This window comes from Heteronotia binoei, chromosome 14 (assembly GCF_032191835.1).
Source record: "Heteronotia binoei isolate CCM8104 ecotype False Entrance Well chromosome 14, APGP_CSIRO_Hbin_v1, whole genome shotgun sequence".
Classification (NCBI taxonomy): domain Eukaryota; kingdom Metazoa; phylum Chordata; class Lepidosauria; order Squamata; family Gekkonidae; genus Heteronotia; species Heteronotia binoei.
Window position 1 is genome coordinate 72,279,844 of NC_083236.1, and position 13,510 is coordinate 72,293,353.

At 56.2% G+C, this 13,510-nt stretch overlaps 1 protein-coding gene across 1 annotated transcript; it reads left to right on the plus strand.

The window, feature by feature from the left end:
* Positions 1-8,977: 8,977 nt before the first annotated feature.
* On the plus strand, positions 8,978-10,225 carry CHST4 (carbohydrate sulfotransferase 4). Its single transcript, XM_060253880.1, has one exon. The coding sequence runs from the start codon at positions 8,978-8,980 to the stop codon at positions 10,223-10,225; it is 1,248 nt and encodes a 415-aa protein (XP_060109863.1).
* The last annotated feature ends 3,285 nt before the right edge of the window (positions 10,226-13,510 follow it).

Below are 13,510 nucleotides of genomic sequence, written 5' to 3' on the forward strand. Positions count from 1 at the left end.
GGGGGTGGGAAGGAGCCTGGGAAAGTGGAAGAACCCCCGCTGGGACCTGGGGATTGGCAAGCCAGGTCACCATTATGGCCTCTTCCGGAAAGTCCTGGGAATTGTCGTTTGCAGCCTATCCGGCCAAGGCCTGCTGCCACGGCGTCACGCTTCTCTGCAAAGCCTTCAGAAGGGGCTGCTCCGAAAGGCCCCTGCTGGCTCAGTGCATTCTCTGTGGTGGCCCCCACCTCACCTTGGGGAGGTCATGTAGGACCCCTGAACTTGCACCCCTTCATAGAATGTGCAAGGTGAAAACGTCCAGAAAGGCATTTTAATATAGGGACTGGCACAGTGCAGGAGGCATCGCAGGGTGGTTCCTTGCCCCTCGCTGCCATGCCCTCCTCCACTTTCTGCCTGAGGCAGTCTTCGTCTGCATTGTTTCCCACTTCTGTTCTCCTCTTGTTTGTTGGAGGCCTTTGCTGACTGATGCACCATGCCTGGGGGGGCATTTAGTGAGATCTGATGGCCTGCAGTCAATCCCTTCATCATAGGTTGGATCACATGCCTCCAGGCCACATTTGGATCAGGAACACAGCATGCAGTGAGAAGGAACTTAAACCTCCCCCCATGCCCACCCCACTTTCTCTCCAGGGCCTTTACAGGTTGGGAAGGTGGTGCAAGGTAGATTATTCTCCCCCCCCTCCCTGCACATTATGATCTGGACTGTGCCCTCATGCATTCCGAAGGATAGGGGTCCCAACCCTCCCGCTCTGGCGGGGGACCCCAGTTTTTCCAGCCTCTTCCCCCGCTCCCCCCAAAAACGGAAGCGGGGGGAGGGGGGAAATGGCGCCAAGGAGCGCCCTCCGCTCACCATAGCTGCTCCTCGGGAGGAGGGAGGGAGGGAGCGAGGGCCGGGCAGCCGGGGGACAGCCCCGGCCTCTTTGTATTTGGGCGGGCGCCTGCACCAGCCGCGGCTCACTCACTCGGCTCGCCTGCTGCCTCGCGCCGAAAAGCCCGCTCTCGCCCGCTTTCGCGCGGGAAGGAAGGATGCAGCCGCTGCGAGCCCTCTCCAGCGGGTCCCCCCTGCTAGTGCTGGCGGCACTGCTCATACTCTTGCCGGCGGCTCGGGGGTTGCTGGCTGAACGGCCCCAGCTGGTGTGGAAGGACCCGCTGTTGAGTCGCCGTGGGACATTGACTGCCTCCAGCCCGCCGGTCCAGAGGGCCGCCCAGACAGCCGTCAACTTCTTCAACTACCAGCAGGGGTTGCCCAGCGCGCTGCAGGTGCCGGGGCATGTCAAGAAGGCTTCGGTGAAGGTAAGGACGGGCACAAGGCGTGTCCTTTCTGGCTCCAAAGATCCCTTGTTGGGAGAAAAACAACACCGCTAACCCTGAAAGTATATCAGGCCAGGGTAAATGCTTGGCCCGCTCCTTTCCCCGGATTTGACACAGCGACCCTGCAAGATTGATGGTCTGGCTGAGAGAACCGGACCTGCCCCCAAGGTCTCCCCAGTGAATCAAGTGGTGGTGAGCCAAAGGCTTTGTTAGTGGCAGTAAAAACAGGTTGGAGTCCTTGGTGCCGTTTCCCCCCCTCCCCCCTAGCTCCACCCCAGTGTCTCCTGGCTCCACCCCCAAAGTCCCCAGATATTTCTTGAATTGGACTTGGCAACCCTACCGAAGGAGCACACAACTCCCAAAACACCCAGCGGTTGGGGGGGGGATGTCTGTACCTGGGAAAAGTGTGGGTTGTGCTTAGGCATCCCTGAGAAAGAAGCCAGGCCTGTGGAGGCAGCTGGTGGCATGGGCACAGTCTTGGCCTCAGCATGGGTGGGAGGGGAAAGGGCATGGGGGCGGGGAGGCAGTCAGAAGCCAAATTCGGTGCACACACAGCAAGCAGCAGGGTGAGTGGCAAGGGGAGGGGGCAGCAGTCAGGTCAGCCAGAGGGCTTCTCGGTGAGACCGGATGGTGCAGCAGGATGGCTGAGAGGGAGGCCATTTGGACCTCAATGCCTCCCTTCTGATTCTGCTACCAATCTACTTGAGCCCAAATCACAGCCGATATTATTTGGCTTTTATTCAGGCTCAGCATTGTGTCTGGGTGAACTTGTGCTGTTTCTGGGTTCCGCATGCCACTTTGGCTTTGCCAAAACCATTTAAAGGGAACCACTGCGGTGCAACTTAGGAAGGGGAGACATTTTAAAAGCCCCATCCCCACTCTCTGGAGTTGTGACACCAAGGTTCCCCATAAAGAGCTTTTGCAAAGCCAAACTACCCAGAGTCCTGCCACAGCCCATGGCCACGCCAGAGAGGGGGGAGGGATGTTTAAAATACCTCCCTTCCAGGAAAGGCTTCCCCTCACTAACGAGCCATACCGCTGAGGTGGCACGACTCTGAAGCCTTTCAATGCACACTCCTGACCTAGAGCTTCCATGGGTGGAAACTGCAGTGGAGGTTCCTGCTGGTAGCACCACTTCTTCATGGGAGTGGCTGCCCCCTCCTCCTTGGACATCCGTCTCTCCCAGACAGCATCCTCCTCCTGCTGCTGTGAGGCTGGAAAGCAGCCCAGCTCAGTACAAGAGCCAGGGCAGGCTGCCAGCAGAGCAGGGCTCCTGCACCGCCAGACTCTGAAGGGGAGGCAGGTCCCCTGAGCCTTTCTGCGGGGGGAGGGAGCAGGGAGAGAGGCCCGGTGGCGGGAAGGCAAAGGGCCTTTCCTCCTGGAGGCCCAGTGGCAGCCTCCCTCCGCGGGCGGCGGGAAGGCAAAGGGCCTTTCCTCCTGGAGGCCCAGTGGCAGCCTCCCTCCGCGGGCGGCGGGAAGGCAAAGGGCCTTTCCTCCTGGAGGCCCAGTGGCAGCCTCCCTCCGCGGGCGGCGGGAAGGCAAAGGGCCTTTCCTCCTGGAGGCCCAGTGGCAGCCTCCCTCCGCGGGCGGCGGGAAGGCAAAGGGCCTTTCCTCCTGGAGGCCCAGTGGCAGCCTCCCTCCGCGGGTGGCGGGAAGGCAAAAGGCCTTTCCTCCTGGAGGCCCAGTGGCAGCCTCCCTCCGCGGGTGGCGGGAAGGCAAAGGGCCTTTCCTCCTGGAGGCCCAGTGGCAGCCTCCCTCCGCGGGTGGCGGGAAGGCAAAGGGCCTTTCCTCCTGGAGGCCCAGTGGCAGCCTCCCTCCGCGGGTGGCGGGAAGGCAAAGGGCCTTTCCTCCTCGAGGCCCAGTGGCAGCCTCCCTCCGCGGGTGGCGGGAAGGCAAAGGGCCTTTCCTCCTGGAGGCCCAGTGGCAGCCTCCCTCCGCGGGTGGCGGGAAGGCAAAGGGCCTTTCCTCCTGGAGGCCCAGTGGCAGCCTCCCTCCGCGGGCGGCGGGAAGGCAAAGGGCCTTTCCTCCTGGAGGCCCAGTGGCAGCCTCCCTCCGCGGGCGGCGGGAAGGCAAAGGGCCTTTCCTCCTGGAGGCCCAGTGGCAGCCTCCCTCCGCGGGTGGCGGGAAGGCAAGGGGCCTTTCCTCCTGGAGGCCCAGTGGCAGCCTCCCTCCGCGGGTGGCGGGAAGGCAAAGGGCCTTTCCTCCTGGAGGCCCAGTGGCAGCCTCCCTCCGCGGGTGGCGGGAAGGCAAAGGGCCTTTCCTCCTCGAGGCCCAGTGGCAGCCTCCCTCCGCGGGTGGCGGGAAGGCAAAGGGCCTTTCCTCCTCGAGGCCCAGTGGCAGCCTCCCTCCGCGGGTGGCGGGAAGGCAAAGGGCCTTTCCTCCTGGAGGCCCAGTGGCAGCCTCCCTCCGCGGGTGGCGGGAAGGCAAAGGGCCTTTCCTCCTGGAGGCCCAGTGGCAGCCTCCCTCCGCGGGTGGCGGGAAGGCAAAGGGCCTTTCCTCCTCGAGGCCCAGTGGCAGCCTCCCTCCGCGGGTGGCGGGAAGGCAAAGGGCCTTTCCTCCTGGAGGCCCAGTGGCAGCCTCCCTCCGCGGGTGGCGGGAAGGCAAGGGGCCTTTCCTCCTCGAGGCCCAGTGGCAGCCTCCCTCCGCGGGTGGCGGGAAGGCAAAGGGCCTTTCCTCCTCGAGGCCCAGTGGCAGCCTCCCTCCGCGGGTGGCGGGAAGGCAAAGGGCCTTTCCTCCTGGAGGCCCAGTGGCAGCCTCCCTCCGCGGGTGGCGGGAAGGCAAAGGGCCTTTCCTCCTGGAGGCCCAGTGGCAGCCTCCCTCCGCGGGTGGCGGGAAGGCAAAGGGCCTTTCCTCCTGGAGGCCCAGTGGCAGCCTCCCTCCGCGGGTGGCGGGAAGGCAAAGGGCCTTTCCTCCTCGAGGCCCAGTGGCAGCCTCCCTCCGCGGGTGGCGGGAAGGCAAAGGGCCTTTCCTCCTCGAGGCCCAGTGGCAGCCTCCCTCCGCGGGTGGCGGGAAGGCAAAGGGCCTTTCCTCCTCGAGGCCCAGTGGCAGCCTCCCTCCGCGGGTGGCGGGAAGGCAAGGGGCCTTTCCTCCTGGAGGCATGCTGCCAAGGGGATTTCTGAACGCCTCCCCTTCCCAAGGTGCAGGAAGCCATTCCAGCCCTTCCTTTTGCTCCGGGGGAGGGGGGCAGAAGTGGGAAAGGTAGCCTCCCCTTTGAACCGATCAGCTGAGAGGCGGCACTCTTTGGTTTAAATGGGAGGAAACCCAGCAGCTTGGGGCTCCAGTGCCCATTATATCCTATGGGGAATGTTCCCATGGAGTATAATGGCACTGAATGGCAGAACCAATTATTTCCCGAATCCCAATACAACACTGATACTGGGCTTTGGAATATATACTAATTTTTTTTTGTTTGGAATACCTGAACCTGAGAAATACTGATGTTGTGTGTGCGTTTGCACACATCCCTACTCCAGAGGGGAGCGACCAGCTTCAAGGGCTGCCTGCCTGGCCCCCCCTTCTGTCTCCCCAGCTGACACAAGGCTCCCCGCGTAGGGGGCTGACAGAGACCCAGAGGAGCTGGACCAGGGGAGGGCTGCCAAGTCCAACTCAAGAAATATCTGGGGACTTTGGGGGGGGTGGAGCCAGGAGACATTGGGGGTGGAGCCATGATCAAGGCTGTGACAAGCATAATTGAACTCCAAAGGGAGTTCTGGCCATCACCTTTAAAGGGACGGCACACCTTTTCAATTCCTTCCTTCCATAGGAAATAATGAAGGATAGGGGCACCTTCTTTGGGGGCTCATAGAATTGGACCCCCTGGTCCAATCTTTTTGAAACTTGGGGGGTATTTTGGGGAGAGGCACTAGATGCTATACTGAAAATTTGGTTCCTCTACCCCAAAAAACAGCCCCCCAGAGCCCCAGATACCCGCGGCTCAATTCTCCATGATTTTCTATGGGAATAAATCTCCATAGGGAATAACAGAGTTCCCAGCAGACATTTCCCTCCTCTCCCCCCGCTTTCTGATGACCCTGAAGCGGGGGGAGGGCCTCCAAACTGGGGCTCCCCTGCCCCCACCTGGGGATTGGCAACCCTAGACCAGGGTGAGCTTCCCCTTTCTCAGGGCACTGCAACTGCCCCCCAGGCCAGAAACACCAGGCAGGGCCACGAACCACTTCAGCCGCTCCCTTCGGCACCATCTGAGGGCAAAGGGGTGATCCAGCAGGAAGCCGGGAGCACGGAGCAGAAGTTCCTGCAGCCTTTGGGGAGCTCAGGAGGGCCGATGCCAGCGGCTGGAGGAAGGGAGAAAGGGGCAAGAACAACAACCAGCATGATGTCAGCCCAGGATTAGAATAGTGCTGAATTGTTTTAACTGTTGTATTATATGATATTTATGGTCAGGCCTTTTTTGTAGAAAAAGCCCAGCAGGAAACATTTGCATATTAGGCCACACCCTCTGGCATCACCATGGCTTCACACAGGAACTCATTTGCATATTAGGCCACACACCCCCAGTGCCAAGCCAGCCAGAACTGCGTTCCTGTGAGTTCCTGTTCAGAAAAAGGCCTGTTTATTGGAATTGTTTTTATTGTTTTAACGTATTGAGCCCATTCGCTGGAAGGGCAGGATATAAATCTAAATAAATAAAAACCACTTGCCCGCTATTCACCTTTCTGGGTTTTCTCTCTCTTCGGGATGGCCCTCAGTCCTGGCTGTGCCAGGCCTTCCGGTGTGTCCAGGCCACCCTGAGCCTTGCTAATCCCCCCCCCCCACCGCACCACCCGCAGACTGTGCAAGCAGCGGATCTGTTGCCCTGGACTGGGAGGCTGGCCAGCTGTGGTTTTGGGATCCTGCTGGTGTTGCATGGCCACCCCTCCCTCCCTCCCCAAGGCAACGGGGCTCTCCTTCCCTCCCTCAGGTGGAGTCCCGTCCAGCTTGTCCCCACCCTTCCCCGCCTCCCGAGGGTGCCCTGACTGGAGCTCCCAGGAGTCTGCATCTCCTCCTGCAGTCACCCAGCAGCACCACAGCCTTGCACTCTCCCAGACCCCTGGGGGGCCGTGAGAGGCAGGCCCAGGAGCAGAAGGGTGGTGGAGCAAAACACAGCGGGTAAGGCAGCTGGGGTAGGGGGTCTATGGATGCCTGCATGGGTACGTGTGTGCAGGGCAAATGGGGACGGTGAACTGCTCTTCTGGGTGCAAACTGCAGCTACCATGGAGGTCGTGGTTAGCAAAGGGGTGATTTAGAGCTGGCAGGCTGTTTGGGCACAGAGGCTAGGTAAGGAAACTCCAGGCTTGTGTTCTTTGGAGTGAGTTGTGCCAGGTTTCCTGGAGTGGGGGGGAGCGTTATTTATTGTGGGCTCAAACGTGTCAGAATGGCTCAAGGATTTCTTTCCTTTTCACTCAGAAAAAGGAGGGCAATTTCCAGATCAAGCGGTGAGTAGTCGCTGGTGTGGCCTGGAGACAGGGATGGGCACAAGGGCTGCTCATGGCTAACAGGGGAATCGGAACTCATTTCCAGACTCTGAACCTCTGCATCGCACTGTCCAATTAGATTGGCATTGACAAGGTAAAACCCCAGAGCCTAGATTTCTCTCCGAGTCCCTTAAAAACATGGCACTATCCAACAGGAACCAGCCCCCAGAGAAAGGGCTTGGCCAGTGCCCCATAGCCACAATGCACCCCCAGATATGTGCCTAAGGTCAGTGCGTTGTGTGCCGTTCTCATAAAAACACCAATATAACAATTTCCTTGCCTGGAGTACCAAGGTGACGTCTTCGTTTTTCACTTGTGGCCGTGGGAGGAGCCAGATTGGATGGCAGCGCTGAACACCTGGTGGGTGCTGCTCTAGGTTCACCTGCATGAATGCGGCACAACTGATGTGGGACATTAGTGAGATAGTATAGTATAGTCTAGGGGTGGCCAAGGGTAGCTCTCCAGATGGTTTTTGCCTACAACTCCCATCAGCCCTAGCCATTGGCCATGCTGGCTGAGGCTGATGGGAGTTGTAGGCAAAAAACATCTGGAGAGCTACCGTTGGCCACCCCAGTTATAGTCTGAAAGCCGTTTTTAAGAGTTGGAAATACGTTTTAAATTGCTTTTATGTTTATAATCAATGTTGCAACCCCCCTTAATCCCATTCGTAGGAAGGGAGGAATGAAAATTCAAGAACTAAATAAATGTTGGCTGCTTCACTTTTTAAATCTTTCTGGAGCACCAATGCAACAGTAGCACATTGCCCATTGCCTCGGCCCTCATATGAACATATGAAGCTGCCTTATACTGAATCAGACCCTCGGTCCATCAAAGTCAGTATTGTCTTCTCAGACTGGCAGCGGCTCTCCAGGGTCTCAAGCTGAGGTTTTTCACACCATTTTGCCTGGACCCTTTTTTGGAGAAGCCGGGGATTGAACCTGGGACCTTCTGCTTACCAAGCAGATGCTCTACCACTGAGCCACCGTCCCTCCCCAATGTGCTGCCCAGGTCCAGGGGGTGCTGTATGTGTCCCCCCCCCCAAAAGCAATGCTTTGTAGCTGAAAGAAGAAGTTGGTGGGGCTTTCAGTGGAGATGGCGGGCTGAAGCGTCAACAGGACCGCCAGCGTGGCTGCATTCCTGCCTCTTCTCCTGCTTGGAGGGGCTGGCTGTGGGCAGTCCACAGTACCTGTGCTGAGAGCAGCAAACCAACCACTCTGCTTGGCACTCAGGGTTGCCAGCCTCCAGGCGGGGCCTAGAGATCTCCTGCTTTTACAGCTGATCTCTAGACAGCAGAAAACGGAGATGAGATGCACCAAAAAATAAAATATAATATACAATGTATGTACTATGTAAGGCAATACAGCTTCTTAACAATAACACTATAAATTCATCCAATCATTAACATTTCAAAAGTGACGAATTACAATAGCCGAATTTCCAGGGTTCTGTATGAATAATGTCTCTTTAAATCCTTGTGCTGAAAAGCCCCTTTTTGAAGACGAATCCAATTTGAATGTGGTTAACTCAAAGACTACTACAGTGCATAAAAGTTCTGGAGCCTTGCAGAGATCAATTCCCCTGGAGAAAATGGCTGCTTTGAAGGATGGGCTGTATGGCATTGCACCATGCTGAGGCCCCTCCCCTCCCCAACCCCACCCTCTCCTGGCTCCACCCCCAAAGACTCCAGGGGTTTTCCACCCCAGTTTTGGGAGGCCCTTCCCCTTCCAAACCCCGCCCTTTCCTGGATCCACTGCCAAAGTCTCCAGGGATTTTCTACCCGTCTTGGAAGCCCTATGCTGAGGCCCCTCCCTTCCCAAACCCCGCCCTCTCTGGGCCCTCCCAGACATGCCCTTCCTAGAGTGGTGACAGCCAGTAGAGCCCCTTGCTTGTGACACCCTGAATTCCCTCCACAGCCATCCAGGGAGCTTAATGACTGAGTGCAGATCCCACTCAGCCCTCCTGGACCCTTTGCCCTTGGGGGGGGAAGACCTCACAGCCCAGCCTTCCAGCCCAGGACTCCCAGATGTTGCATTCTGTTACAGTCAACAGAGGAGACATGTGCTACCAGCTGCCCTCCAATCAGGTGCCAGGACAGCTGAAGCGGAGAATCATCCAGGCCAGTAGCAAGGGGTTAGGGGAGGGCTCAGCACTCTCAGACATGCTCTTTCTGTCCCATTCTCAGGCTCCCAGCTGCCATGCCGAAGACAAACTGGCTGAAAGTGCTTGTCATCCTGGCACTGCCAGCAACAGCCCTCGTCTACTTTGCTCAGCTTCACATTTGTGACGGCCCCCGGCAGGTGGAGCCAGCCCAGACGCACGTCCTCGTCCTCTCCTCTTGGAGGTCAGGGTCTTCCTTTGTGGGCCAGATCTTCAGCCAGCATCCCGACGTCTTCTACATGATGGAGCCAGCCTGGCACGTGTGGGCCACTATGCAGCAAAACAGCGCCAAGGCACTGCAGATGGCCGTTCGAGATCTTGTCCGGTCTGTCTTCAAGTGTGACATGTCCGTCTTTGATGCTTACATGTCCGAGCAGAGGAACCAAACAGCCCTGTTCCAGTGGGAGGCCAGCCGGGCCCTGTGTTCTCCCCCCGCATGCAGCTCTTTCCAGCGCAGTGACATCATCTCTCAAGGTGCCTGCAAGACCCTCTGTGGCAAGTACCCCTTCCTCAAGGTGGCGCAGGCCTGCAAGACCTACAGTCACGTGGTCCTGAAAGAGGTCCGGTTCTTTAGCCTCAGAGTGCTCTACTCTCTCTTGGATGACCCTTCCTTGAACCTCAAGATCATTCACTTGGTCAGGGATCCCCGGGCTGTCTTCCGCTCCCGTGAGCACACAGCAGGCGAACTGGCCCGAGACAGCAGCATTCTGATGGGGCACCAGCGTGGGCAGAAGGGAACGGAGCCTTATGCCGTGATGCGGGAGATTTGCAAAAGCCACCTGGAGATTTATGCCCAAGGCAGCTGTGGCCTTCCTGGCCTCCTCCACGGACGTTACCTGTCGATGCGCTACGAAGATATTGTCCGGGATCCCCAGGCCATGGTTGCCCAGCTGTACAGGTTCGCAGGTCTCCGCTTCACTCCCCGCCTCCAGGCCTGGGTGCACAACATCACCCACGGGCAGGGCCTGGGCACAAAGGCCTTTGACGTTGGGGCCCGGGATGCAGTGAATGTCTCCCAGGCCTGGAGGAAGACCCTACCTTATCCCAAGGTGGCAAAGCTCCAGGAGGCATGCAAGGATGCCATGGGGGTTCTGGGCTACAGGATGGCAGCATCGGAGGCAGAACAGACAAACCTGTCACTGGACCTCTTGCAGACTCCGCTGCTGTCCCTTGCCCCGCCAGGAAACCAACAGAGCTCCGAAGGGCCGTCTCCCGCTGCAGGCCGCTGGAGCTTCCAGAACCAGGACCTGCCATGCCAGGCTCTGCTACGGGCAAGAACCCGGTAGATCATGAGGCTGGCCTGGACTGCAGAGACGGTTCCCAGGCGGCACTTGCTGTCCTGAAGATATTGTGGGAGGTGGACTAGTTGGGTCGTGTCCCGCAAACCCAAATCTTTTTGTATTAGTGGATTTGTACACAACAATGACGCTCTTGGTTTGCTTGGCTTACTTTGCATCTCAACTACAGATCCAACAAGCACCTCTAATAAATATAACCTGTGTTTAATTCATTGATACCTTTGAGCTGCCCTGGGTCCTTCTGACGTCAGTGGAGATTGGGACCATGGAGGTAAACAAAACTAGAGAAAAACGACACACTCTGTGTTGAAAATAATTCTCAGTGTAATCCACAATTTGCAACTTCTGTGTGCTAGTAAACAATTCAGTGATACAGACAGCAAACCATCCTGTGCACGACACAACTGCCACAATTGTGTCAAGATTACAATTTGACAAATTTTACAAAAATCTATATATTATATTGTGAAAAAACATCCAATTAATATTCCAAAATCATAGATCACGTAGAGAGCATAAAGCCCCAAACAGAAACACTGTTTCTAAGGATGACTCCGACAAGATTTTTATAAAAAGTCTATAAGGAGTAACACTACTCAGAAGTAAGTTCCAAACGGAGTCCTTCCACTGATGTCGGCTTCCAAATTGGCCGCCAATTGAAAATTCTAATATGGGCATTTGAGAGAGGCCGGTCTGAGGACCTTGTAAGTTGTCTTTGTGAAGAAGCTGCAGGTGCAGCGGAATGCGATTGAAGCCGGTGATTGCGTGAAGGCAAGGATTTCTCCTTCGGAAGCCGACATCAGTGGGAGGACTCTGTTTGGAACTTACTTCTGAGTAACTTACTTATAGACTTTTTATAAAAAATTCCTTGGAGTCATCCTTAGAAACAGTGTTTCCGTTTGGGACTTTATGCTCTCTATGTGATCTATGGTTTTGGAATATTAATTGGATGTTTTTGCACAATACTATAGATTTTTGTAAAATGTGTCAAACTGTAATCTTGACACAATTGTTTTTAGATCTCTGTTTATATTGTGTTGCCATTGCTTTTTCTGTCCAAAGAACCAGGCAACATTCAAACTGTAGTCCAATGAATAATAAAAGAACCGGTAAAATTTTGTTTCAGAAGTATCCTTCTTCAAGGGATCGTCTTTTGTACTCACAGGTTCAGTGCAGTAATTCATTTCCTGGCTTTTCAAATTACTATTTTGTTTGAATTTTCTACATTCTTTCTGGAACGCCACTGCCAATCTCAATCCTTCAGCACTTGATAGCGTTCCAGCATTTGATAGCTGGACTAGATACTATGATCCAGTAGGATTGCTCTGCTGTCTTAAGGTGACTGCACAAAGGCCAGCCCTCTGCTTTCCTGTCTCCTGCAAAGGTAGGATAAGACTTATTTCTGCCCAGAGATGCATTCTGCCACTCCCCCACCCCCCACCCCGGAGGCCTATAATACCAGAGGGGACCTCAGTGGAGACCATGAGAGAGCTGGGGCTGACAAAGCAGCACTGTGGGTGCTCCACCCCTCCAAAGGAAAGCTCTGTCTAGTCACCCACAAGCTGCCCTCCCCAGCCCGGCTGGCTAATTCTCAACCACAGCAGGGGGGTGGGGAGGAGGAGACGGCCAAGGCAATGGGGACTGTGCCCCAGCCTTAGCTACAGAAGTCCCCAAGAAAGTTCAGGGATTTCCTCAAGCAAGGATGAAGGTTCTTGGAGGGGGGCAAACATTAGGACAAGGAGAGCACAACAAGCACTGTGGCCATTTCCCCAAAATCCCTCGGGGCAAGGGGGGAGCACTCCTGTGGAATACAGCATAAAGGAAGGTAGGCAGGGTTTCTTTTTTTGTAGAAAAAGCCCAGCAGGAACTCATTTGAATATTAGACCACACCCCCTGACACCATTCCCGTACGTTCTGGTGCCAAAAGAAAAGCCCTGGAGGCCGGGCCGAAGCAGGTGGGCAGAGGGGCCCTGGGCAAGAGGATCTGAATCCACTCAGGTGACAGGTGACACCAGCTCTCTGGGACAGCAGACCTTCCACAGTTGGCGTAGAAGTGTCCCCCCACATCCCTCACGCAAAGTGGTCCTTCCCCACAGACAGCTCCCCCCTGGGGAGAGTGGGCTCCATTTTACAGCTCAATAGATCTGCGAGTGGGGGTGGGGGGGCTCCCTCCTTGGTGTTCTGCCCCCCCCGGGTAAGTGCATGTGCAATACATCGCCTCTCCTTTCCCGGTGTAGTGCACGCTGCGTGGTCACTGTCTGGCTATGCCTGGCAGATGGTCACTGCAATGGCCTCTCCTACATTACTGCATCCGTGGCAACACCTTCTCGCTGGTCCCCCCCGTTTTCACAGAGTTTGCCACGTCATGGTGCTACCGAATGTCCGGCGGTATAACCGGATGGGCAGGCTGCGCTCACCAACCTCGCCAGCCAAGAGAAAGAAAACTCTAACATCAAGCCCGGGCAGACAGAGCTCGTTAATGTAACATCTACCACCTGGAGGACTCTCTGCCGGCATCCCGGCTTACTGGCCATGGCAGATGACCCCATGGTGAAAGGGTGGAGCCAGTACTGCGCACACTGCGCTTCACCTAAAAATTCTTCTGCGCAGGTCTGAAAGGTATCCACATCCACAACCCACAACATACCAAGTCCTGCAGCGATGGGCAAGGGGCGAAACGGCAGGTGGAAGATGCCACTGGAAGCCGCAGTCCCGATCCTGCATGTAGGCGGTTCAGGGTATTGGTCGCCTGATGCTGACCCGGAGACGAAAGCATTTTTTGGCAGCACCCTGAACGACCAAGCAGCCTTATTTAGGGACAGCACTGCTTGCTCTGTATGGAGAGGGGCCTAGAAAAGGTGGCCTAAACAAAGCTCATCTCCCCCCCCCCCCCCACTTGGATAGCCGCGGTCAACGGGCATCCTTACTTGCGGTTGAAAAATAACAACAAAGAAAAGGCATGCACCTGCCTCACAAAGTGTGCAAAGACTAAAGCTTGCTTGTTGGAACATCAGAACCATGCTTGACACAGTAGACAGTGGTCGCCCTGAACGACGCTCTGCTCTAGTTGCCCACGAACTTCTCAGGTTGAATATTGAAATAGCAGCTCTCAGTGAGGTCCGTTTCCCTGAGGAAGGTAGTCTTCAAGAACACGGTGCTGGCTATACCCTTTACTGGTCGGGTAAGTCAAAGGCTGAGAGCTGCCTTTCTGGCGTTGGCTTCATGGTCAGGAATTCCATTGCCTCTAAATTCGAAAACCTGCCAACAGGTCAC